The sequence below is a fragment of the Megalobrama amblycephala genome, linkage group LG15 (assembly GCF_018812025.1).
Source record: "Megalobrama amblycephala isolate DHTTF-2021 linkage group LG15, ASM1881202v1, whole genome shotgun sequence".
Classification (NCBI taxonomy): domain Eukaryota; kingdom Metazoa; phylum Chordata; class Actinopteri; order Cypriniformes; family Xenocyprididae; genus Megalobrama; species Megalobrama amblycephala.
Window position 1 is genome coordinate 33,914,883 of NC_063058.1, and position 26,676 is coordinate 33,941,558.

The window sequence follows — 26,676 nt, forward strand, 5'->3', positions numbered from 1 at the left end:
CTTAGCAACTTTGAATGCTTTTTAATTAAAAACACCCAGAACATCTTAGCAACCACAAAGAAATGTGCCAAAAAACCACACAGAACAACCAAATAACAACATTCTGGTAACCTACAAGACGATGGCGGCTAGTTTAGCACAGGCAAAAAACATTCATTATTCATTCTAGTTTTTGCATCTATCTTGATCAAACATTATGTCTACACAATATGGTTTATTTACATTTCAGAAGCACCAAATACACATCAAATCAAGTGTCTGTGGAAACATCAGACATTTCATATTAAGGTCTATTTTCTAAGGCGTCTATTGAAGTTCACGCTCGGTTCGTTTTTTCCCTAATCCTGCACAAAACGTCGGGTTTCAGCTAACGCAGGAAAACAAACACGCGTAGTCCATTCGACAGGGCTTTCTGGTGACGAGGTGTGTTTGCAGTCTTTCCATTCAGGACGGACAAAAAGAGCTAAAGTAGGACGAGGCGTCAAACAAGTGCTCTGGGTGGCGAGAGAGTTTAATCCCACCACTGAACATCCAAAAGACCACAAAGGCCGCAGCGAGAGGGAGTCCACAGTCACCGGGACTCAAGTGCCATGGGTGGCGCCCCAGACTGTGTGTGTTTGTGTGTGACTTCAGGACCCCTAATATTCTCCAACCGACCCATTCACGTCGAGTTATTGAGTCACAGAGTTCAGTCGATGCTCTACGTGTGTGGCAAAACCAAAGCTAACATCTCAGTGTGTGTGTGTGGGCTGCGATTACAACTCTAGTTTTTTCCCGTCTCGTCTTTAATCTTGCTAAATTTATCTGCACGCTGCTCTTCTTCTTTTTTAATCAAGATATATGGTTTCTGACATGTTTAAGAGCAACTTGAGAAATATAGCTACTAAGATTATTGTGTATATTTTGAGCATGACTGTATTATTAAACAATTAGCATCTAGAGCCAAATCTATCTTTTTAATACATGGAAATACACTAGCAGGCAAATGTTTGGACATTTGCTTTATTTACTATATATACTTGTCTATAATCTAATCTCAGGCTTTAACTCTTTCCCTGCCAGCATTTTTGATTATTTTATATGAATATCTGAACATGCAATATATCAAAAAAAAAAAAAAAACAAAGCCTCTGCTTTTAAACAAAAATATGTTTTATTATAGCTTCATGCATTCTTTTTTATCAACACTTGAATGTGGGTAAGTTTTATAAAAAAAAAAAAAAAAAAAAAAACAGTAACATTTTGAACAAAAAGTTGAGAAAAGACTACAACATGCAATGCTTTTATCGCTTGTTTCTGCTGCTTCTTCGCCTGTGTTTTGATCCAGAGATTCTGTCCTCTTTCAGAGGTTGTGTAATAGCACCCCCTACCGTATAACACTGAAAAGTCAGAAAATTCCTATTTTATTTTATTATTTATTAATGTATTATATATCAATTTTTATTTATATTTAATTTATACTTTATTATATTACATAATTTTATATTAATTTATTTTATTATTATTAATATATTATTTAATTTATCTTATTTTTGTTTTTTTATTTTTATTTTATTATTTATTGATTGATTATATTTTAATTTAAAATTATATATAATTTACACTATTATAATTTTACAATTTTATATTAATTTATTATATATATTTTGTATTTATTTATTATAGAATTATTATATAATTTATGTTATTATTTATTGATTGATTATATATTAATTTCTAATTATAGATAATTTATACTTTATTATGATTACATCATTTTATATTAATTTATTTATATATATATATATATATATATATATATATATATATTAGTTTATATAGAATTATTGTATAATTTATTTATTGATAAAAAAAAAAAAAATATATATATATATATATATATATATATATATATAATTTATATTTTTATTAATTTATTATATAATAATATAATATAATGTATAAATTATGCAATGCTTTTATCACTTGTTGCTGCTTCTTCGCCTGTGTTTTGATCCAGAGATTCTGTACTCCTTCAGAAGTTGCGTAATAGTGCCCCCTACTGTATAAATTTACACTATTATAATTTTACAATTTTATATTAATTTATTATATATATTTTGTATTCATTTATTATAGAATTATTATATAATTTATGTTATTATTTATTGATTGATTATATATTAATTTCTAATTATAGATAATTTATACTTTATTGTAATTACATCATTTTGTATTCATTTATTATATATATATATATATATATATATATATATATATATATATCTCTCTCGCTTGTTGCTGCTTCTTTGCCTGTGTTTTGATCCAGAGATTCTGTACTCTTTCAGAAGTTTCATAATAGCGCCCCCTACCGTATAACAGCAAAAAGCCAGAAAATTCTGTTAATGGAGAGAAAAACTCATAAATGGTGGAAAATTCCGCCATTGGCAGGGTAAGAGTTAAAGGAGATGGTAACACTTTACAATAAGGTCCCATTAGTTAACATTAGTTTATTAATGCATTAATAAATACTGTAGCAAAAGTATTGCTCATTGTTAATTAATATTATTTAAAGGGATAATTCACCCAAAAATGAAAATTATCCCATGATTTACCTTTCAGACAAACACAATCGGAGTTATATTAAAAAATATTATGGCTTTTCCAAGCTTTATAATGGGAGTGAATGGGGCTCAAGATTTTGAAGCCCAAAAAAAGCACATCCATCCATCATAAAAGTAATCCATTCGACTCCAGGGGGTTAATAAAGGCCCTCTGAAGCAAAGCGATGGGTTTTTCTTAGAAAAAATTCCGTATTTACAACTTTATAATCTATAATAACAATCTTTATAATCTATATAGTTTCCGGCAGACGGCCGTACGCATTGATTTGCGGCGGAAGAGTGACCTCTGACCTGAGGTCATGTCAGCTCAGTTCCATTAAATAATAACAGATACAATGTTTGATTTGAATAATGTATTAGTAAATGCTGAAATTAACATTGACAAAGATTAGTAAATGTTAGACATATTTTGCATTGTTCGTTCATGTTAAATAATGTTAAATGGAACCTTATAGTAAAGTGTTAGACTTAGTTTTTAGTAAAGTGTATTCAAACTGTTGGCTGCTAATCTTTAATGTCTAAAGTTCTTAAATAACATCTTTTAAGTTTTTCCAAACTTTATATAAAAAAAAAAAAATTGAAAACTTTCATTATCTTAAAAGAAAGCGAGAGCCTGGAGGAAACAGCAGCAGCTTTGTTAAGTTAGCGAGGTCTGGCGAGAGCGGTTATGATTCATGTTGTTTCATCATGCGGCTCTGAATGTGTCGCGCCAGCTGTGGTCTGCACCTGCAACTCCAGAAAAGACAAACACAGACGAGAAACCAAACGGTTCCCCTTCTGTCCCGTAAAAAAGAAGAAGAAAAAAGCACAAATGTGATCTCTTTAATGTCTCGACTGTACAATAAGATGAAGAAAAACGTCTGCTCGCATTTCTCCTGAGAGAAAGTCCACAGTAATCTCACATGTGTTTCAGAAGAGATCTCAATGTTTCAAAATTTGCTCTCAACATGCTGCACATTAATTGTTTAGCACCATACTCTAGGGCTGCATGATTATGACAAAAATTATAATTGTCGATTATTCCCTTGAAATTGAAATTGTATAAAAAAATTATTTAAATTAAAAATGAATTTAAAAAATGAATTCATACAAACTAAATCCATAAAATGATGGGAACCCCTAAAAGGCTTGATATATGAAGCGCCTGACGGAACCCATTAAGGTTCTATTTAGAACCATTTCTTCTAAGTGTGTATGACTCACGATTTTCTTCAAATAACTTTTTTACTTTCCAAGTTCAAGTTGATTCCATCTGTAATTCCTCCCTTCAATCTAAGGTTTTGTAGACTTCACAGAGACAAAAGTGAGACAACCCCCATCGAGGGTTTCCTCAATGCCGTCTCCTCCATACAAACAACTGCTTTTGTCCACGGTTCGAGGGCCAACGGGTGGCCGTATGCTTTCTGACCCTCTTCACGGAGAGGTAGAGCCTCTGCAATTAAAGGTTTAATTAACGGATCCGACACTTTAGGGCGCAGAGGAGAAAGCTCTTTGAACGAGAGGTGAAAGGGACAATTGGCCAAGCTTTTGTAGCTCTCGGATTCCCCGTACAGCCGTACGATTGGTTTCTCATTACAGTTCACACTAAATTCAGCTTTTTAATTAACTGCACTGGAAACTTCATCTAGGACCGATTCCAATGGCCTTTTGAGTGGGTTGATTTGGAGCTGGATGTTTTATGACCCTCTTTTCTTGTGTGGTTTGCAATGCGGCAGAACAAAGAAAATCACTGGAGATTCAAATGCTTTTTAGAGCCTGTTGTGGGTATGAACATTCTCACCATCCCAAAGCAAGACCCTGAAATTCACCAGACCAGAAGTGTTCGACTACTACTGACATAACACCCAGGAACAATCCAAACTGAGGGTCTGTTCCAAAACCTGTTCCAAAACTCCCTAATTAGGCAGAATTTTAAGGTACACACCTGACATGAAAGCAACAGGTAGGCAGCATAATTACGCTTTAAGATACCTAATTCTGGCCAAATTCTAAGGCAGCATTACCTGCACTAAAGGGGTTTTCACAGCGATGCTATAGAAGAACCATTTTTGGTTCCTTATAAGATCTTTAAGTGAACAGTTCTTAAAAGAATCACTTTTTTTCGTAGTGTAAAGAACATTTTTTCCACTATAAAGAACCTTTTGAGGAATTTAAAGATTCTATGTAACCATCAATGCTAATAAAGAAATAAAATTTTCAATTTTTATATGAAATACATATTTTTCCAAAACATGTTTTACTCTAAAACTGTGAAAAAAATCAAAGCCATAAATCTAAACAAGTTGTGTTCCAAATTTGAGGTTGATATCTTAAAAAATGAGCTTTCAGTAACATTTTGTTTGGGCACAGTACCATACGCTTCCACTAGATGAAATTCGCCTCACATTCTTTTCCAATGCGCTCATTTTTGACTGCGGACAATACAAGTGTGACTATTTTTTTTTAGGACCATTTAACCATTTCAAATAATGTCCATGATTTTTTTTTTTTTTTTTTTCACACAGCAAATGCCAAAACCTTTACCAAGTTTTGTACCATTCTGATGAAGTAAAATAATCTAAAAAAAAAAAACACACACACAAAACATACATTTTTTCAGTCAAAAATGACTGAACAGCACCAGAGGGTTAATAGTGAGTGTCCTTCACGAAGAATGCAATACCACAATGAATCATGAAAGATTGTTGAGAAAGCGTGAAAATGTAATAAAAATACTGGAGATGCATTTAACCGTGAAAAGAGATGCTATCTACTAGGATCTTCCTAAAGTGCTTCTGTTCTACAGACAAGGAAATTCATGATGAATTTAACTGCCGATTAGCAGTGTATGAGATAGTGCCAGATCTCCAGAGGGCAAGAGGATTTATAGATAGATTTTAATTTAATCAAAACCACAAACACACCTAATAGTGAACTACTTAAAAGACTCATGGAAGACAACTACAATGATTGATGTGAAAAGCTTCATGGTTCAAGCAGTACTTCAAGCCTGACTAGCAAGACTTCTTTAGAATGGAAACTAGTTTAATCTGTGGCCGGTTGCATAAACTGCTTAGACTAGTCTTACAAGTCTGCTCATAAATTTTCAAAGTCTGTTACATAAAAAGGTAGATTGACCTAATTTAAATCCTAAAAGTAAGACTGTTACCCCACTAATTGATCTGACTAGTTTTTAAGACACAATATGTCTATGTTTCTGGAACTGGCCTGGTCTTATTTCGTCAACTCCAGTAACTGATGAATAACTCACCACGCCCCACCATAGAGCATCAGCATAGCTGGAAAAACCCGTCCTCCCCTCCTCGTCTACTGCGTCCTTCTCGGCCAGATAAACAAAATACGAGGAGAAGATCAGACCCAGGAACCCGATGTACAGCGTGGTGATCAGCTCCTGAACCGGAGAAAAAGACACTTAATAAATGACATGGATGAACTTATTTCCAATAACAAGATTTTAGGTTAAAACATATATATAAATGTAAATAAATAAGGTGTTAAGTTGAGTTGAAAATGGACAAAACCAGGGAATGGGTTGTTTTAACCCAGCGAATAGTGAATGGGTTGTTTTAACCCAGCGAATGGGCTGTTTTAACCCAGTGAATGGGCTGTTTTAACCCAGCGAATAGTGAATGGGTTGTTTTAACCCAGCGAATAGTGAATGGGTTGTTTTAACCCAGCGAATGGGCTGTTTTAACCCAGTGAATGGGCTGTTTTAACCCAACGAATGGACTGTTTTAACCCAGCGAATAGTGAATGGGTTGTTTTAACCCAGCGAATGGGCTGTTTTAACCCAGTGAATGGGCTGTTTTAACCCAGCGAATAGTGAATGGGTTGTTTTAACCCAGCGAATAGTGAATGGGTTGTTTTAACCCAGCGAATGGGCTGTTTTAACCCAGTGAATGGGCTGTTTTAACCCAGCGAATGGACTGTTTTAACCCAGCGAATAGCAAATGGGTTGTTTTAACCCAACGAATGAGCTGTTTTAACCCAGCGAATAGCAAATGGGTTGTTTTAACCCAGCAAATGGGCTGTTTTAACCCAGCGAATGGCAAATGGGTTGTTTTAACCCAGCGAATGGGCTGTTTTAACCCAGCGAATAGCAAATGGGTTGTTTTAACCCAGCGAATAGCAAATGGGTTGTTTTAACCCAGCGAATAGCAAATGGGTTGTTTTAACCCAGCGAATGGGCTGTTTTAACCCAGCGAATGGGTTGTTTTAACCCAGCGAATGGGCTGTTTTACCCAAGCGAATGGGCTGTTTTAACCCAGCGAATGGGTTGTTTTAACCCAGCGAATAGCGAATGGGTGGTTTTAACCCAGAGAATGGGCTGTTTTAACCCAGCGAATAGCAAATGGGTTGTTCTAACCCAGCGAATGGGCTGTTTTAACCCAGCGAATAGCAAATGGGTTGTCCTAACCCAGCGAATGGGCTGTTTTAACCAAGCGAATGGGCTGTTTTAACCCAGCGAATAGCGAATGGATTGTTTTAACCCAGTGAATAGCAAATGGGTTGTTTTAACCCAGCGAATGGGCTGCTTTAACCCAGCGAATGGGTTGTTTTAACCCAGCGAATAGCAAATGGGTTGTTTTAACCCAGCGAATGGGCTGTTTTAACCCAGCGAATGGGTTGTTTTAACCCAGGGAATAGCGAATGGGTTGTTTTAACCCAGCGAATAGCAAATGGGTTGTTTTAACCCAGCGAATGGGCTGTTTTAACCCAGCGAATGGGCTGTTTTAACCCAGCGAATAGCGAATGGGTTGTTTTAACCCAGCGAATAGCAAATGGGTTGTTTTAACCCAGCGAATGGGCTGTTTTAACCCAGCGAATGGGTTGTTTTAACCCAGCGAATAGCGAATGGGTTGTTTTAACCCAGCGAATAGCAAATGGGTTGTTCTAACCCAGCGAATGGGCTGTTTTAACCAAGCGAATAGCGAATGGGTTGTTTTAACCCAGCAAATGGGCTGTTTTAACCCAGCGAATAGCAAATGGGTTGTTTTAACCCAGTGAATGGGCTGTTTTAACCCAGCGAATGGGTTGTTTTAACCCAGCGCATAGCGAATAGGTTGTTTTAACCCAGCGATTGAGTTGTTTTGACCCAGTGATTAGGCTGTTTTATCACAGCGATTGGGTTGCTTCAACCGAGCGGTTGGGTTGTTTTATCCCAGCGATTGGGCTGTTTTAACCCAGCGATTGGGTTGTTTTATCCCAGCGATTGGGCTGTTTTAACCCAGTGATTGGGTTGTTTCAACCAGCGGTTAGGTTGTTTTAACCCAGCGATTGGGTTGTTTGTTTTAACCCAGCAATTGGGTTGTTTTAACCCAGTGGTTGGGTTAAATGTTTGCCCAACGTGCTGAGCTGTTTTATTTAACCCAAATTACTATATGTCTGGCTTAAAATGAACCCAAAATAAGTTGGAAATTAAAAATCAGACACATAATTACTAGAGGCAACAATAATAATCAAAAGGTGAACATTTATTATTAAGCAATTTAATGAATGTTTATTGTTTAATTTTTACTCATTAAACTTATTAATAAAAAAATTGTTTCATTTTTAGCGAGCAATACAATAATTTAAAAAAAATAGTTGAGTTAAATAGAACTACCCAGCAGGTTGGGCAAATAGTTAACCCAACCGCAGGGTTAAAACAACCCAAATGCTGGATTTGTCCATTTTCAACCCAACTTGGGTTGTTTTTAACCCAGCATTTTTAGAGTGTATACATTTATGACTACGATGAAAAGTTAATAAGGGACATTAAAACTGGTTGAAATGAAGAGTTTAGTTTTATTTTGTGTGATGCACAGTGTATGGTGTGTGTGCTCATTTACTCTCTCATCTTGAGTAGAAGACGTGGCGTATGCCATGGAGTATAAAAGCACCTTAAAAGGCAAAACTTCCCGAAGCCCATGACTGCATGTGAAGCTGAATGAATTAGCCTAATCATGCCTGATCCACTGAGAACTTCAGCCCTTTCATAAGACGTGCGTCAACGGTGAAGTGATTGAGAAAATGTGCGCGTGAAGTGGTTGGAATTAACGTGTAAAGCCTTAGATCACTGAAACGGGAGCTCTCCACTTAGATTATCGTAATGTGAATTCCTATGGCCATATTTGGAGAGAAAATCTGAGGTTGGTTACGCCAGACGTGTGCTGATTAGCTCTGTTTGATGAAATCAGTGAGTTTCATTGTACTGAAAAGTATTAAGGCAAGTATTATGGTCATGGCAACGAAACCAGGTCTGAATTCGATGGCGCAAACCAAGCGTACCTGCCGATGAATAAAAACCACTGATCCCAGAAGCCTCCATGTTCCACCCTGACGATCCACATGCAACATACGTAAGATCTGAAGGAAACGGATCCCTCTAAAAGTTCACAGTATACACAGAGCATTAATAAACTACAATAAACATCAGTAAAATTGGATCATAGCTGTTTGTTCTACTAATCAATGTTGATGTTTCTGTAGGTGTGTCAGTCATATATGTACCTGATTGCGGATGTGGCAAACACTTGCCCATTGGACCCAACGCTCAGAACCACAACAGAAGCGACGACCACTATCAGATCTGTGTCATGAGCACAAGAAGAGATCAAATTAAATTAAATGGTCATATAACAGGACATATAACAAAAAAAATTCTTTAAAAATAAAGTAAAGGGGGGGGGGGATAAAATAAAAAATATTGAAATTTAGATAAATTTCCAGTGTAAGGAATGAACCTTAAGTACTAGAAGCCATAAATTTTTCATATTTTTCTTGGTTTATTACTTGATTAGACTGTCAAAATTGAAGACATGGTGAAGACACCAACCCAGATTAGAATGTACAATGTAGTGGGGTCATGTGACAACAACATAACATTCGGCTTCACATACTTCTTTTAAAATTAACATACAGTATACCTATAATGGAGATGGGTTTCCTGATGAACCGCAGACGCCCTTTAATGCCCACATATTTGCTCCGACAGCCAGCCGACCACAGCCGGACCACGTACTCTGTCCCGAAAAACACCACCAGCACGATCTCCTGCAAAGCAGAAAGAAACAGGTGGGTCTTTGTATACATACAGTATAGGTGTGTCTACGCAATATCCCAGAGTGGTGCGAGTAGAACTGGAGTGGTTACATTAGTGCCGTGACCCGGGTGGGAGTGAGGTTTAAGGGTAAGTAAGAGCTGTGCAAGTAAACCTCATTTCCCTGGCCTCAAGAGGCGCACTAGCGACTAGTGTCTTTAGCAACCTAGTTAGCGCTCGCCTCCCATGCTGGAAACGCATGGTTCGAATCCCGCTCGGAGTAGATTGGTTACATTGGTGCCGTGACCCGGATGGCAGTGAGGTTTAGGGGGTGTTTGTAGCGGGAGGCCAGGTAGTAAGAGCTGTGCGAGTAAAGCTCATTCCTCCTGGCCTCAAGAGGTCCACTAGCGACTAGCGTCTTTAGCGGTCTAATTAGCGCACCTGCCTCCCATGCTGGAAACGCAGGTTCAAATCCCGCTCGGAGCGGTGCAAGTAGATTGGTTACATTGGTGCCGTGACCCGGATGGCAGTGAGGTTTAGGGAGGTGATTGTAGCGGGAGGCCAGGTAGTAAAAGATGTGCGAGTAAACCTCATTCCCCTGGCCTCAAGAGGCCCACTAGCGACTAGCGTCTTTAGTGACCTAGTTAGCATTCCCGCCTCCTATGTCAGAAACGCTGGTTCGAATCCCAATCAGAATGGTGCAAATAGAACCGGAGGGGTTACATTGGTGCCGTGGCCCTGATGGGAGTGAGGTTTAGGGGGGGTGATTGTAGCGGGAGGCCAGGTAGTAAGAGCTTTAGTGACCTAGTTAGCATTCTCGCCTCCTATGTCAGAAACGCCGGTTCAAATCCCGCACAGAGAAGTGCAAGTAGAACCAGAGAGGTTAATTGGTGCCGTGGCCCTGATGGGAGTGAGGTTTAGGGGGGTGATTGTAGCTGGAGGCCAGGTAGTAAGAGCTGTGCGAGTAGACCTCATTCCTCCTGGCCTTAAGAGGTGCACTAGCGACTAGCGTCTTTAGCAATCTAATTAGCGCACCCACCTCCAATGCTGGAAACGGTGGTTCAAATCCCGCTTGGAGCAGTGCAAGTAGAACCAGAGGGGTTAATTGGTGCCGTGGCCCTGATGGGAGCGAGGTTTAAGGGGGTGAGTGTAACGGGAGGCCAGGTAGTAAGAGATGTGCGAGTAAACCTCATTCCCCATGGCCTCAAGAGGCACACTAGCAACTAGCGTCTTCAGCGACCTGGTTAGCGCTCACCTCCCATGCCAGAAACACTGGTTTGAATCCCACTCGGAGCAGTGCGAGTAGAACTGGAGGTTTAGTGGGGTGAGTGTAACAGGAGGCCAGGTAGTAAGAGCTGTAGAAAGATTAAACTTCATTCCCTAGGCCTCAAGAGCTGCACTAACAACTAACGTTAGAGGCTGGGGTCTTTAACGTCCTTGTTAACGTGTCTGCCTCCCATGCCAGAAACGACGAGTAGAACCAGAGGGGTTACATACACATGATCTGGGGCTTCACTCTGACCTCTGATAATAGTTTGACCCTGAATGGCTCAGGGGTTTCTGGGGTGATCTGGTGGGTGGCCTGACTACAGTTTGCTTACATAAGTCAAATGAGCGCTAACAATAACTAGTCTACTAGCAGGAACATACAAACTGCATGCAAGCCTATTCACAAAAATATCCAGAGATAATTTCATTGCTCAGGTCATGTTTTTTTCATAGCTCAGGAGACATAATGGAGTTCTTAGTTATGTCACATTTAGGGGACAACTTTGCCTTTACTAAAATTATTTTGGAGTAATAAAAACAGGCATAAATGAGTCATCCAGTAAGAGTCTAGAGTTATAAAATGTATGTGGAGGGCAGCTCAGATCATTTAATGAGAAATGTTTAAGTTCATATTGAGATCCCCCGCACTGTGGGATCTAGGCAAACCTAAAACCCTATTTTACAGGGATCTTTGGGTATTATCTCACACACAGTATAAATAGACACACACACACATTCACTCACTCGTGTCTCTCATCAAAATCTGTCATCCAGGCAGTGCAATTAAACATACATTAAATGATGACAGTGCTGGTTTGATGAAGTGTGTCTGGACGGTGTTCAAAGCCTCTGGGTTTTCTCTGGGATCCGCCCCACTGCAGGTGTCTACAGGTGTGGGTGTACTGACAGAAATCCAAACTACTAAATCAGTAATATTTAATGTGGTCATGGGAATACAAGCCTTCAAGCCCTGTCCATGAACTCGACATCAGCTCAACTGAGATATGGCATTGCCATCCAGTGGGAGTAAACGGTACTGCATTAGCCAACTGGAAATGTCACTTGCAGCACATTTAAATTAAATAAAAATGTCTTAATCTGTGCATGTTTTATAAAGAAATAAAAACATTTGGTTTATCAAAAAAACCTCTGAAATTATTTTTATTTTCTGCTGAAATAAATAAATGTAGCTGTCTTAACTGGGTATAGAGTGTAAACAAGTACTTGGCACTGTGATATCTTGTGGAACACTCACCATCCAGAAGAGAGATCCTGTGGCAAAGTCTGCATACTGCTCAATGGTGGACAGGACGCTGAATATCAGACACACTAGGACCATGAGAAACCTGTGGACATACAGTAGGTAAGATCTGCTGTTACACATGGGTGCAAAACCACATGATTATCTGATCCCCATCAACATTGCTCCAGGTTTTTTTTTTAAGACACTTTGAATTGGTTTTGATTCTGCAGGCAACATTGACATTATGGTCCCTGCTCACAAATCATCTCAATTGCAAATAATAAAAGTATGCACTTTTATGGGCAAGTATTGTAACAAACTACCTTTTCAATGCAATATTACTAAACCCTTTGTCTTACACTATTTGCATTAGCATCTAACTAAATTAATTACTTTAACATACAATATAAGTTTTAGGTTCACACATTGAAAAGCTGCATTCTTTGCCACTGGAAAAGTCAAAAGAGTACTGCCATAACTCCTTCTCTTATGCAAGGGCTTCTGGATAACATTAGCTAAAACATGCACAAATGCACACTTAAATATTATATGACAGACTATTTTTAACATACTATGGTTTGAGAGATGTTAACTTGCATAACATCCTAGACTGATAGCAGGCATAATTTTCTTAACTGAACTGCACAATGAGGACTTTATATATCTGTAGAGCTGCTGTAAACAATGTCCATTCTGAAAAGTGCTATATAAATAAAATTGACTTGAACTCCATTCATTACTATCTTGTTCTATATTCTCTTTTTTGCATATGCCATTCTGCAATTAAAACACACAAAAGTTTTTAAATTCATCTTCTTTATTGTACTGCCACATTCAGATTGATGTTTTTGTTAAAAAAGCTAAAAATAGTCCAAACTGTTTAAAAACACATCAGCAAAACCTAATTATACAGGACGTTCTTAACACAGAATAATCTACTAGTCATTCAGAAAACCCACAGACTAGTCATGGTTTTGAACATCCCTAGACAGAAATCTAGAGTATTGTTAGTGTGTGTAAGAAGAGCCTCCAAACACTCAAAAGGATTCCCACACGCACAGTGGACAGATGGGAGAAGAGTTTAACCACATGAGAGATTACACACTTGCATAAACACACGCACACACACACACACTCTTCCTTCAAACACACTCTCCTTCTGACTCCAAAAGACAAACACACAATGTGACTCACACAGCAGTCAGAGATCAAAATGTCACGTGTAATACAAAAAGATAAAGCAGCAAAGGCGTTCGGGAGTTACGTCACGTCCAGATGTATGCTGACCTCGAGTGTTCGGAGCGGCTCGAGTCTGTTGTGACTGAGGGTCACCCACTGATGCAGAACAGCAGATGATGGCCCCCAAAACGTGATGCATATGATTGTTTCAAACCACAATCACATGAGTAACATCCTGAGAGCGAGTCTGCTTGAAAACTGAGAGCATCTGACTGGAGAGACACCTGAGCTGCGGTTTGGATCTTATAGAAGCTCTGCTCTATTGGTTATACACCAAAACATTTAGATCTGTAGGACTGTTCTACAAGAGTCAGTTTAAAGGTTCTGTTCTTCATAAAATTAAACTCTACGGGGTTCTAGCAGTTATCACTATCAAGTTCTGCTCTACAAAGGTTCCAATCTGGTTCTGATCTGTATGACTCAGCTCAATAGGGTTCCGCTGATTCTACAATGTTCCAAAAACTATAGGGTTCTAATCTATATGACCAATTTCAACTCAGTAAGTTTTCATTTTATAAGGCTCTGCTTTATTAGGCTCCACTGCCCAATTCGGTTCTAATATAAAGTTCTGTTTTTTTATATAATTCTATTCTACAGGGGTCAGTTCTAGCCTTAGCTGGGTTCTGGATTACATGATTCCAATCTATAAGGTTCTGATCTATACGTCTCTGCTCTATAGGGTTTTACTCTTAAGGTTCCACTCTGTGGTTCTGCTTTAAAAGTTTTATTCTGTGTTCTGATCTACATATTTCTGCTCTAAGCTTGTTCTCTATAGAGCCCGGTTCCATATGTTCTGTTCCCTTCTATTCTATCTGTTCTTGCCTTAGCTGGGTTCTACTCTACAATCTTCCAGTCTGTAGGACACTGATCTGTAAGATTTCTTTTCATATGGTTCTGCTCTATAAGGTTTTAGAGTTCTGGTCTATATATTTTGCTCTTAGTGGTCTGCTCTATATATCTATTCGTCTTAAGGTTCTATTTTATAGGGTTCTGCCCAGTAAGGCTTCACTATAAAATTCTGCTTTTAATACAGTCTAATTCTATAGGGGTCTGTTCTAGCTTAGCCGGGTTCTGATCTTCAATCTTCCAGCCTGTAGAGTACTGAGATCTTCTCTGTAAGGTTCCACTCTATTTGGTTCTTCTCTATAAGATGTCATTATGATCTATACTTTTCTGCTCTTTAAGATTGTGCTCTATACTGTTCCATTCCATAGTTCTGCTCTATAAGGTTCCTCTTTACGCAGTTTCTTCATAAGGTTCCAATCTATAGGGTTCTTCCCAATAAGACTTTACTACAAAGTTCTACTCACACAGAGCAGAACCGAGCTTCATAACATGGAATCGTATAGAGCAGAATTGATATTTACATATAGATCAGAACGATACAGATTGGGACATTGCAGAGTTACTTAAATTAAACCCTATAGAATTTTGATGGAAACAGAACATTATAGTGGAACCTTATAGAGTACAACCCTATAGAGAGAAACCTTATAGAGCATAACGCTATGAAGTGGAACCAAAATAGTTCCACTCTACCCAATAAGAATCCACTATAGAGTTATATAGAGTAGAACCCTATAGAGAGGAACCGTATAGAGCATAACGCTATGGAGTGGAACCAAAATAGTTCCACTCTGTAGGGTTCTACCCAATAAGCATCCACTATAGAGTTATATAAAGTAGAACCCTATAGAGAGAAACCTTATAGAGCATAATACCATGAAGTGGAACCAAAATAGTTCCACTCTATAGGGTTCTACCCAATATGGATCCACTATAGAGTTTTAGAACCCTATAAAGAGGAACCTTATAGAGCATAACGCTATGGAATGGAAACAAAATAGTTCCACTCTGTAGGGTTCTACCCAATAAGGATCCACTACAAAGTTCTTTTCGTACAGAACATAACAGAGCCTCATAAAATGGAATCATACAGAGCAGAATTGATGTTTATAGATCCAAACCCTACATATTAGAACACTGCAGAACTCTGCAGAGTTACTTACATGAAACTCTATAGAATTTTGTTAGAAACAGAACATTATAGTGGAACCTTATAGAGTAGAAGCATATAGAGAGGAACCTTATAGAGCATAACGCTATGGAGTGGAATCAAAATAGTTCCACTCTATAGGGCTCTACCCAATAAGAATCCACTACAAAGTTCTATTCATACAAAGCAGAACAGAGCCTCATAAAAAGGAATCATATAGAGCAGAATTGATAAATATAGATCAAAACCCTACAGATTGGAACACTACAGAACTCTGCAGAGTTACTTAAATGAAACCCTATAGAATTTTGTTAGAAACAGAACATTATAGAGGAACCTTAAAGAGTAGAAGCCTATAGAGAGGAACCTTATAGAGCATAACGCTATGGAGTGGAATCAAAATAGTTCCACTCTATAGGGCTCTACCCAATAAGGATCCACTACAAAGTTCTATTCATACAAAGCAGAATAGAGCCTCATAAAATTGAATCATATAGAGCAGAATTGATACATATCAGAACCCTATAGACTGGAACACTACAGAATTTTGTTAGAAAAAGAACGCTATAGTGGAACCTTATAGAGTAGAACCCTATAGAGAGGAATCTTATAGAGCATGACTCTTAGTAAAATTCTATTCTACAGGGTTCTGTTTTAGTCTCTGCAGGGTTCTGCTGTACAATGTTCCAAACTAAAGGGTTCCGCTCTATATGAATCTATAGGTTTAGTTGTTAACAACAGTTCTGCTCCTTATGATTCAGCACTGTAAGGTTCTGATTTTAATAAGGTTCCAAAGTATAAGCTTTCAGTAGTTTTCTGCTCTAAAGGGAGTCAAATAATAATGAAACTATGCATTATTGAAAGTAGTGTCTTTTAAACATTCACCCAGTTTGAAGCCTGGATTCAGAAAGGTAAAACAGACTGAAGTTCTCAAAGTTCTGTCACTAAAAACTCTCAACACTTTTCACGCAAAGCGATTATGTTCAGAAATAAAGTGCATACTGTATGCTTTTGTAGAACATATTGGGCTTAGGTAAAAATCCTAAACAGAAAAATAAGCGATCTGAGATGAGCTAAATGACAGCACTGTATAAAAGAAGAAATGCTCCTCTAATCCATTTCAGAAATGACCAGATGTTGTGATATCGCACCATCAACAGCAGGATTAACAGAAATGCAGGATGTGACGCTCACAAATGGAACAAATATGGCCTCCCTCATTTTCTCAAATTTGGATTAAGAGCCAGGTCAATAGATAAAAGAGTAATAATGTTTCATAATCTGAATATCCTTTTAAATCTGTCTAAAGGTTCAGTAGCAGGGAACTGTTACTATCAACTGTTTGTGTACTTTGTATATGTATATACACAAACCCCATTCCAAAAAAGTTGGGAGACTGTACAAATTGTGAATAAAAAAGGAATGCAATAATTTACAAATCTCATAAACTTATATTTTATTCACAATAGAATATAGATAACATATCAAATGTTGAAAGTGAGACATTTTGAAATGGCATGCCAAATATTGGCTCATTTTGGATTTCATGAGAGCTACACATTCCAAAAAAGTTGGGACAGGTAGCAATAAGAGGCCGGAAAAGTTAAATGTACATATAAGGAACAGCTGGAGGACCAATTTGCAACTTATTAGGTCAATTGGCAACATGATTGGGTATAAAAAGAGCCTCTCAGAGTGGCAGTGTCTCTCAGAAGTCAAGATGGGCAGAGGATCACCAATTCCCCCAATGCTGCGGCCAAAAATAGTGGAGCAATATCAGAAAGGAGTTTCTCAGAGAAAAATTGCAAAGAGTTTGAAGTTATCATCATCTACAGTGCATAATATCATCCAAAGATTCAGAGAATCTGGAACAATCTCTGTGCGTAAGGGTCAAGGCCGGAAAACCATACTGGATGCCCGTGATCTTCGGGCCTTTAGACGGCACTGCATCACATACAGGAATGCTACTGTAATGGAAATCACAACATGGGCTCAGGAATACTTCCAGAAAACATTGTCGGTGAACACAATCCACCGTGCCATTCGCCGTTGCCGGCTAAAACTCTATAGGTCAAAAAAGAAGCCATATCTAAACATGATCCAGAAGCGCAGGCGTTTTCTCTGGGCCAAGGCTCATTTAAAATGGACTGTGGCAAAGTGGAAAACTTCTGTGGTCAGACGAATCAAAATTTGAAGTTCTTTTTGGAAAACTGGGACGCCATGTCATCCGGACTAAAGAGGACAAGGACAACCCAAGTTGTTATCAGCGCTCAGTTCAGAAGCCTGCATCTCTGATGGTATGGGGTTGCATGAGTGCGTGTGGCATGGGCAGCTTGCACATCTGGAAAGGCACCATCAATGCTGAAAGGTACATCCAAGTTCTAGAACAACATATGCTCCCATCCAGACGTCGTCTCTTTCAGGGAAGACCTTGCATTTTCCAACATGACAATGCCAGACCACATACTGCATCAATTACAACATCATGGCTGCGTAGAAGGAGGATCCGGGTACTGAAATGGCCAGCCTGCAGTCCAGATCTTTCACCCATAGAAAACATTTGGCGCATCATAAAGAGGAAGATGCGACAAAGAAGACCTAAGACAGTTGAGCAACTAGAAGCCTGTATTAGACAAGAATGGGACAACATTCCTATTCCTAAACTTGAGCAACTTGTCTCCTCAGTCCCCAGACGTTTGCAGACTGTTATAAAAAGAAGAGGGGATGCCACACAGTGGTAAACATGGCCTTTTCCCAACTTTTTTGAGATGTGTTGATGCCATGAAATTTAAAATCAACTTATTTTTTTACCTTAAAATTATACATTTTCTCAGTTTAAACATTTGATATGTCATCTATGTTGTATTCTGAATAAAATATTGAAATTTGAAACTTCACATCATTGCATTCTGTTTTTATTCACAATTTGTACAGTATCCCAACTTTTTTGGAATCGGATTTGTATATATATATATATATATATATATATATATATATATATATTATGTGTGTTTTGTTTTGTTTTTCTTCCATTCACTGCATTAAGTAAATCTAGAGCTTTAAACCAATAGTAACCCTAGACTGGAACTGTGTATCTTCTGAAAGGTCTTGTTGTGTTTGACCTTCGGCCACATGACCCTATACGCCCCATGAGTTGTTTCTCACAGGAGGATGATTGTCTCTACGTGCAGATGTCTAGTCTCTATCCAACGGTATGTTCCCGTCAATCCCATGGACCCCTGCAGACACACGCAGGGCTCTCGCCTTTAGCCAAATTAAATTCCAAATCCAAACCAGATTCCCAGTCCAAAGAACAATAACATTTACCTCAGAACCTAGCCTTTCTGAGCCATTTTCAATCAACCTCCCATTGCGTTAAGAAGTCATGGCACATCGGCACCTAATAGTGTCACGAGCTGGGGACAAACTCGGTCACTGGTTAAAAATAATACTAAAAAAAGGACTTTTTGAGAGGACAAACTCTAGACCTGATTAAAACAAAACAGCTGTTGCATTATTGAGCCAGATCCCAAAATCAGACTGACTGCAGCTCATTCATCAACACTGAAATCTAGAAGTGGAAGTACAGAGACGTTCAATGCACAACAAACTATTTACAGTGTCACAAATCATATAGCTACATTTGCTTGTCAGTTACCATCTTGTATGGCTATATCCTGCTTCATTTTGTGGGTATTTTTGCTAAACAAAAACACCAGGTTCAAAAAGACTTGTTTAAGGGGTCATGACATGAGAAATCAATTTTTGACATATAAGAGTTTTTTTTTTACCATAAAAACTTCCTGAAAGTGTAAAACACCCTCCTCATTATAATCAAGCTCCAAAAATGTAATCAAGGATCCGTGACGTCACATGGGCAAATACATTTGTATATGACTGCCTCCAGAGATTTAAATTTAATTAAGCAATTTTGTTTTTTTAAAAAAAGTTTTTTTTATTTTAATTTAATTTTATGAACTAAACAGCTTGTAAACATACTTTATCACTAGAAACACTAGAAACAAATGAAATATATATATATATACTGTGTAAAATGCTAAATAAAGTTATTTATGCATTATAAATTTCCTCAATGATAAGAAGTTTTGACCTGTGCTTGTTCTTAACTAATTTCCTTTTTGAGCTATACAAAATTTTGGTTCCTTTTTTTATGTATTTATTTATTTTTTGGTTCCAATATTTTTTCGAGTCAGTTCTAAATGTGATGTTGCATGTTGACACAAAAAATAACAAGAATGCACATACACACACACATCAAGGTTGCAGCAGTGTATCACCGCCGACCTATTTGACAGCGATTACGGCTTTCCGGTCATCCAGGAAAAGCTGGTGATGGCCGTTTCCCAGAGGCAGGGCACAAGTCATGCCTCTCATAACCGAGTTATCCATCAGCTTAGCAAAGATAATAACACTCATTAGCAGGGTGATGTAGAGGATTATGCCATCATATACAGTACATTTGGCGTACTGCAAAAAAACCTAAAGTATTCTTAAAGGGACAGTTCATCCAAAAATGAAAATTCTGCCATCATTTACTCACCATCTTGTTTTTCAAAACTCATATGACTTTCTTTCTTCCGTGGAGCATAATGTACTTAGTTTGGAGATCATGCAAAAAATGTTTAACCAAATAAAAAGTCATATGGGTTTGAAGGATTTAAAACCCTCTGGTGCTCCTCAAATGTAAATTGTTTTCTATAAAATCAAAAATATATTGTTCAATAACTTTTTTTTTATTTATTAGTTTGTATTTTGAGAGAATTGTATGGTACTAATTAATATTTATGCAATCATTTTGATCCATTTGTTTCCATAATATTTACAATATAATCATACATTTTTTCCCTATTTTTTTTTATTATTATTTTTCAATTAACCCCTTCATTGCTGTGCGCTTTTTCTGTATCATGGCTAATTTATGGCTAATTTACCCACCCAAAAAATAAATAAATAAATTATATATATATATATATATATATATATATATATATATATATATATTTCTTTGTACCGTTTTTTTTACCATTTATTTCTATGGTTAAATTAAGTAATAAAAAAATAAAAAAAAAATAAAATAAAATAAAATAAAATAAAATAAAATAAAATAAATTAAATTAAATTAAATTAAATTAAATTAAATTAAATTAAATTAAATTAAATTAAAAGAGCACCAGAGGGATAAATCAAGAAATATACTAAATCACTGTGAATAATAATAATAATAATAATATGCAAATGTCTCCATTTGTCTAGTGCAACCCAAAGCAACACAAACAAACCGAAATGCTGTGAAGCTGTGAAGTCCAGCGGCTCATGAACAACACCTGACCCGGCTCTGGCCTGAGATTACTTATTGATGGCAGGCGATTTTAGGATCCTGACTGAGAAACAAGAGAACATGAATGTAATCCAGTCGACAGCTCAACTTAAACACGAAACGGTACACTTGTCTCCATACACTGCAGTTCGGTAAATACAGACTGCCCTAAGTGCAAATAATCTGAGACTATTAAAGTGAGCAAAACCACCAGCCCACCCAGCCAAGTGTGGACTCAGTTCATAGAGCGTCAAGAGCTATCGATGAAGCAACCAAACCACCAAAGCTATGTATATATTCGATATGTAATAGGATTTCAAGTTGGAAATGGTTTAGAATGATTCCTACATCCATAGCAGTCCAGCTGTCCGGAGCGGATTAAACCACCAATGAGTTATGATCTCATCTGGGACAAACTGATTAATGTCATGGCTCAATTAGTTTCCTCTCAATGTGAAAACAAACAAGTATTTTAGTTCCCCTCACTCTATCATTTCAAATTTAACAGTACTCATGAAAGAACAGAAATGAACAATTTAAGTATAAAACAAACATAGACGATAAGCCTAAACAAATTTAAGTATTGGCATGTGGGAAGTGCACTATACAAATAAGCTTGGACTCGCATACCGCTCTCATTCGGCACAAATTTGCATGTATTTTGCGTGCTTGATGTTCATTGCATTATATAAGATTTTTATTCTGGAGGATACGGTACCATATACCATAGTATCATCAAACACAATTGCAAAAAATAGTGTCTGTTTTCAAGCAGTTTTCCAAAACACTGTCATTGGTCAGCCAAACGGATAGTGCCGCCCCAAACTCACGCCATTGGTTAATCCAAAGTTGCTTAATTAAAAAATTAAAAATTACAAAAAAAAATGTCTGATATAACCACAGAGTTTCTAAATATTAAACTGGGATATGGAAAGATATTTAACAATTATTTAACAAAACCCCATTAAATCTATAATATAAAGGTTCCAAAAGCGATGTCATAGAAGAGCCATTTTTGATTCCCCAAAAATAACTTTTTAGTGAAAAGTTCTAAAAAAGGACCACTTTTTATAAAAAAACACAAAGGTTCCCCCTGGTGGCCGATTTCTTTTGAATTTCTCACAGGTCTCTAGGGCTGCGTGTCAAACAGGCCCAGCAAGTTTCGTTCCGATTGGCCTCGGTTAGTTAAGGTTACAACCTTGTCTGATATCTGCTCAAATTTCATTGGCCAATAGCAGACATGTTTTTTGAGATACATCAGTGTCCTCATAGACACTCATGGCACCTCGGACAAAGACAATGCATGCCAATTTTCAAGTCGATCGGACTAACGGTGAAGTAGTTATAGCCATTTTCAAGTTTTTTTTTCTGTTATAGCGCCACCAAGTGGCCAGTTGCCGCGTCCTTTTTCATGCAACTACAGAATGAGCTCTTACACAGGTGTACCAATTTTGGTGAAAATATCTCATTCCGTTCACGAGTTATAGCCATTTTAGTAAAAGTGGCTCCACCCACTTTAAATGTTTTGGCGGCCCTTAGGAACCATGAATCGAAATTTCAACTTTTTTCTGAGAATTATTCACAGTCAGACTCCAGATAATCTTGCTGCACTGGTTTGGTTCCTATCAGGCCAAAAAACTAGGACTAGTTCACAAAAGTAGGTTTTTTAAAAAAAAAATCCAAAGTAGTCTTGAGCCTACACCTAACGGTTTAGGAGCTATGAGCCATTTTGTACTTTCCACCGCTGTAGCGCCCCCGTCAGGCTGATCGGGGTGAGCATTGGTGACATTGTAGGCAGTGTGAGTACTACCAGAGCTCAAAGTTTCAATTCTCTAGGGGAGAACGTGTACTTTTAAGGGAGAATGCTGATCCTTGGAAAACTGAACAATTACAGTAGGGTTTCAGCACTACACACTTGAACCCCTAACTAACATTATAAGTGGCTCTTTCATCAGGAAGCCTACTGGCTGTATTCAAAATCCCTCACATGTTCAATATACAAGATACACTAAATATGCTAAACAGAAATGCTTCTGAAATCTTTACAACCTGAGATGATCCTATATCTCCACCCCCCTCTCCCATAAGGATCAATGATAAAGCTTATCCGGGCTGAGCTGCAGGAGTCTCTAATAGTCCCATCATAACTAAGCAGCTCAGTGTGCTGTAATTGAAATGAGAAATACAGACGGATCAGACAGATCTTAAAGACCAGACATGCTCTACATAAGGTATATGGTGCAATGTGCTACTTATGCTACTTGTAGTACTTAAAACTTGCATTAGAGTTCAGAACTAGGGGAATTTCACAGCTGCGCACGCTTCATCCCTGCATTACATAAAATATCCAAATGCCCGCAGTCACTCAGCAGCAGCAGCGCAGCAAATTCAGAGTGAAACAGTGCAATGCTATATGGATCATTGCGTAAGATTCATCAGAGGCACCTGGACATGTGCATAGCTGTAGGAAATCTCCCACAATGCAACAGCGTCCTCTGATTTATCTTCCGCACTTTTTACAAATTGTAGCCTTTGGCACAAACAGGCATGCGTTTGGAAATATGAAGGCCAAAAATAATGCAGCCAGTAGGAAAAAATAATAAAATCTCACTTTTTTTTCCCCTCAGAGACAACAGTGTGATTAAATAGAGATGACATATAAACTTCTCTGCAGGGTTACTATAGTTAACTAAAACGATAAAAAAAAAAAAAAAAAAACTTTGTTAAATCTTTTTTAAATTAAATTATTAAATATAATAAAATAATACAATTAAATAATAAAATTAAATAAATAAAAATAAAGTAAAATAAAAATACAATAGAATAAGTCAAATAAAATAAACTAAAAATTAAATTAAATAGATTAAGTAAAATAAAATAAAATAAAATAACATAATTAAAAACCTAAATTTTCAAACTAAAACTGAAATAATAAAAAAAATATTAAGACATATTTATTAAAATAAAACAATAAAAATGGCAAAAACAACAAAATTACTAAAACTTTCACTGAAAATTTAAATGAAAATGGAAAACATACAAATAAAAAATAAATCAAAATATTAATAAAACTATAACAGCATCTCAATGATCCTAAAATAACACAGATTCTCAGATGTTTCTCCTGAGAATAAAAAAAAAGTCTAAGATCTCATTATGAACTTAAACATTTCTCATCAAATTCTCCTAATTTTATAGCTTAAAAGCTCTTACAAAAAGTTTGGTTTTTTTTTATAAAAGAAACAAAGTCAGACCTGATGCCTCAATGAAACATAACTGAGAACTTGGCCATGAAAGAGCAATTTCTGAGCAATAAAAACGTTTTCCTCCAGGGTGAGATACAGTAGTAGATTCAAGTAGTCCAAGCCTTATTTGTAAACCCAGACAGGATGTATTTAAAACAATGTCCTGGCACAAAATCTCTTTTCCATGTCCACTGAAGACCCAGACAGGTCATTAGTCTGCCAGAACGGATGCGTTCGGATCTTTATGTGTCCACTTCAGTGATGACAGATTGGCCAGAGAACAACCTGGCATCGATAACCATCGGCAAGTAAGAGTTAGTTAAAGGAGCGGCAGAATATCAGTCAGTGGGGTTTAATTTTGTAAGAGGCTGAGATCAGGTTCACCACTGCGACTGCAACTCTAGATACTCAGTTACACAGAGAGAGAGAGGTTATCAGACCACCAAAGCAAACAGCACTGAAGGCAGGCACACCGCCAGAGAGTTTCCATCACTGTGTCATGACATGCATGTGTGATAAGCTCAAGAAAAGTTCTAATACGTGCCAAACGCGCCGGGCAGAACGCCACATCTGAACATTCATTATTCTCCTGAATTTGGAATTCATTCATTGAGAAAGTGGGTCAGACAGTTATCAACAAGTTCTTAAAGGGATAGTTCACCTAAAAAAAAAAAAAAAAATCATTATAATCACTGTCATGTCAGTCCAATGACTTTCATTCTTGAGTTTCTGAACACAATTTACTGTAAATCAAATGAACTGTACTAAAAAGATTTTATTTTATATAATATATATTTTTAAAAATATTATTTTTTACTCTAAAATTGATATAAAATCAAAGCCAAATGTGTAACTATGTTGTGTTCCAAATTTGAAGTTGATATCACAAAAATTAAAGTTCCCATGAAATTTTGTTTAGGCGTTGTTCCAAAAAAAGCCACCAGGTGTCACCCACATTCCATTGATTTTTTTTTTATACATTCTCCAGTAACAAATTAATACATTTCTGTCCAAATATCACTTACATCGCAAAACAGACGGCAAATATGGAAGCTTGAGATTCAGACCTTTCCGACGATATGCGTTTTGTCAAGATTAGATTTGACTAATAAATTTTGTAATATGAAACATGACAACGTCCACTAGGGGAAGGAGCTAGCTAAAAGGATTTAAAGTACTGTTTCCATGGTAAAGCAACATCCAATTTTAAAACTGTTAATGCTGAGTTTTTAAGCTTTCGAATGATACCTAATTTATGATGATTACTGAAATATGTGATGCAAAAAAAAGGCAATAAATAAAAACAGCGCCAAGCATCCACCTAGCGGGACGGTGACAGTTAAGGGGTTAAATGCTTGCGCTCTTTAAAGCAGGATGGATTCTGATTGGCTGTCAATGTTTTTATCGTTCATCAGCTGGAGAAAAAAAATTGCTCTGAAAGTGATTCCAACAATATTGTTTTCTATATGCCGTTATCGTTATAGCTGGTGTAGAGTTTTGCTATTTATATTTAGAACGATATCTTTATCGTTATAGTTATCATCCTTGGTGTGAACGGGTCTTTATCATTGTAAACTAAACTAAAACTAAAACTCTTATTAATTGAAATGAAGCTGAAATAAAATAAATATTAGATGAAAAACGTAAACCAAACATAATGTTAAAAATGTAAACTAAACGAAAATTTAAAAATTTTTGTCTTGGCAACTAAAAATAAGTTCAAGTTAAATCATTAAGGTTACTAAGCAGAAGTAAATAAAAACTAAAACTAATACTGAAATAAAAATAAATTAAACTAGATGCACCGATATATCGGCTAATACCGATTATTTTCACTATCGCCATTATTTACTGTTAATGACATGTACATTTGAATAAATCTGCCATGAAGACAAGTGCTTATCAAAACTACTTTATGTGCAACTGAGTTATACAAACATTTCAGTTATTATTTGAGTGTAATTATTATATGTGAAAATAAAGAGCAGTTCAATATAATAGCTCCGTTGTTCATTTTAACCTCTAATATTATAGTAATGTACCAAATGAGAGGCTTCCCTGTATAGTTTGCAGAATTATTCGGGAGAGATTTTTTTCCTTAAGGAAATCAAACTATCGGTATCGGCAGATATCATTCTGAATAATCGGCTATCAGTATTGGATGAGAAATTTTGTATCGGTACATTTCTAAATTAAACATTAATAGTAATATTTAATAAATATTTAAAAAATAATATTAAAAATGACAAAAGCATATAATAAAAATGAATAAAAATGTATCAAATGAAAATGAAAAAGTAAAAAAAAAATTAAAAATAAAAGCTAATTCAAAATATGAATGAAAACTATAACAGTACTCAAATTCAAACAAAACACTTGAGGCTGTTGAGCTCCAAATAAAGCAAAGAAACCACCTAGCAACCATTCAGAACACCTTGGCAACCATACAGCGATCAGACCTTAGTAACTGCATAACAACATCTACGCAACCAACCACACTTTGGCACTAAAAATGACAAAAAAGTACCATAAAAAATCATATGCACAGTCTATATGACTTTGTGTGAGATCTTCCAATTCCAAAACTCTGTGACTGTATTTAAGTCATTTTTCAATAAAAATCTACCATAACATCATGAGGGCGAGTACATGATAATCATAATAAAATCATAATAAAAAAATTGATTAATGCATCTATTTCAACACTGCTGTCATGTCCAAA

The 26,676-nt window shown here is 36.7% G+C and overlaps 1 protein-coding gene across 3 annotated transcripts in view; it reads right to left on the reverse strand.

Annotated features, from left to right (window-relative positions):
• The window catches only part of kcnq1.2 (potassium voltage-gated channel, KQT-like subfamily, member 1.2), a 186,458-nt gene that overhangs the window by 152,162 nt on the left and 7,620 nt on the right, over positions 1-26,676 (reverse strand). For all 3 annotated transcript variants that reach the window (XM_048158070.1, XM_048158071.1, XM_048158072.1), the window contains 5 exons: positions 12,149-12,239; positions 9,512-9,638; positions 9,096-9,174; positions 8,874-8,970; positions 5,854-5,994 (listed from right to left, as the gene is read on the reverse strand). In XM_048158070.1, the coding sequence (XP_048014027.1) occupies positions 5,854-5,994; positions 8,874-8,970; positions 9,096-9,174; positions 9,512-9,638; positions 12,149-12,239 (535 nt within the window). The remainder of the gene's footprint in view (positions 1-5,853; positions 5,995-8,873; positions 8,971-9,095; positions 9,175-9,511; positions 9,639-12,148; positions 12,240-26,676) is intronic.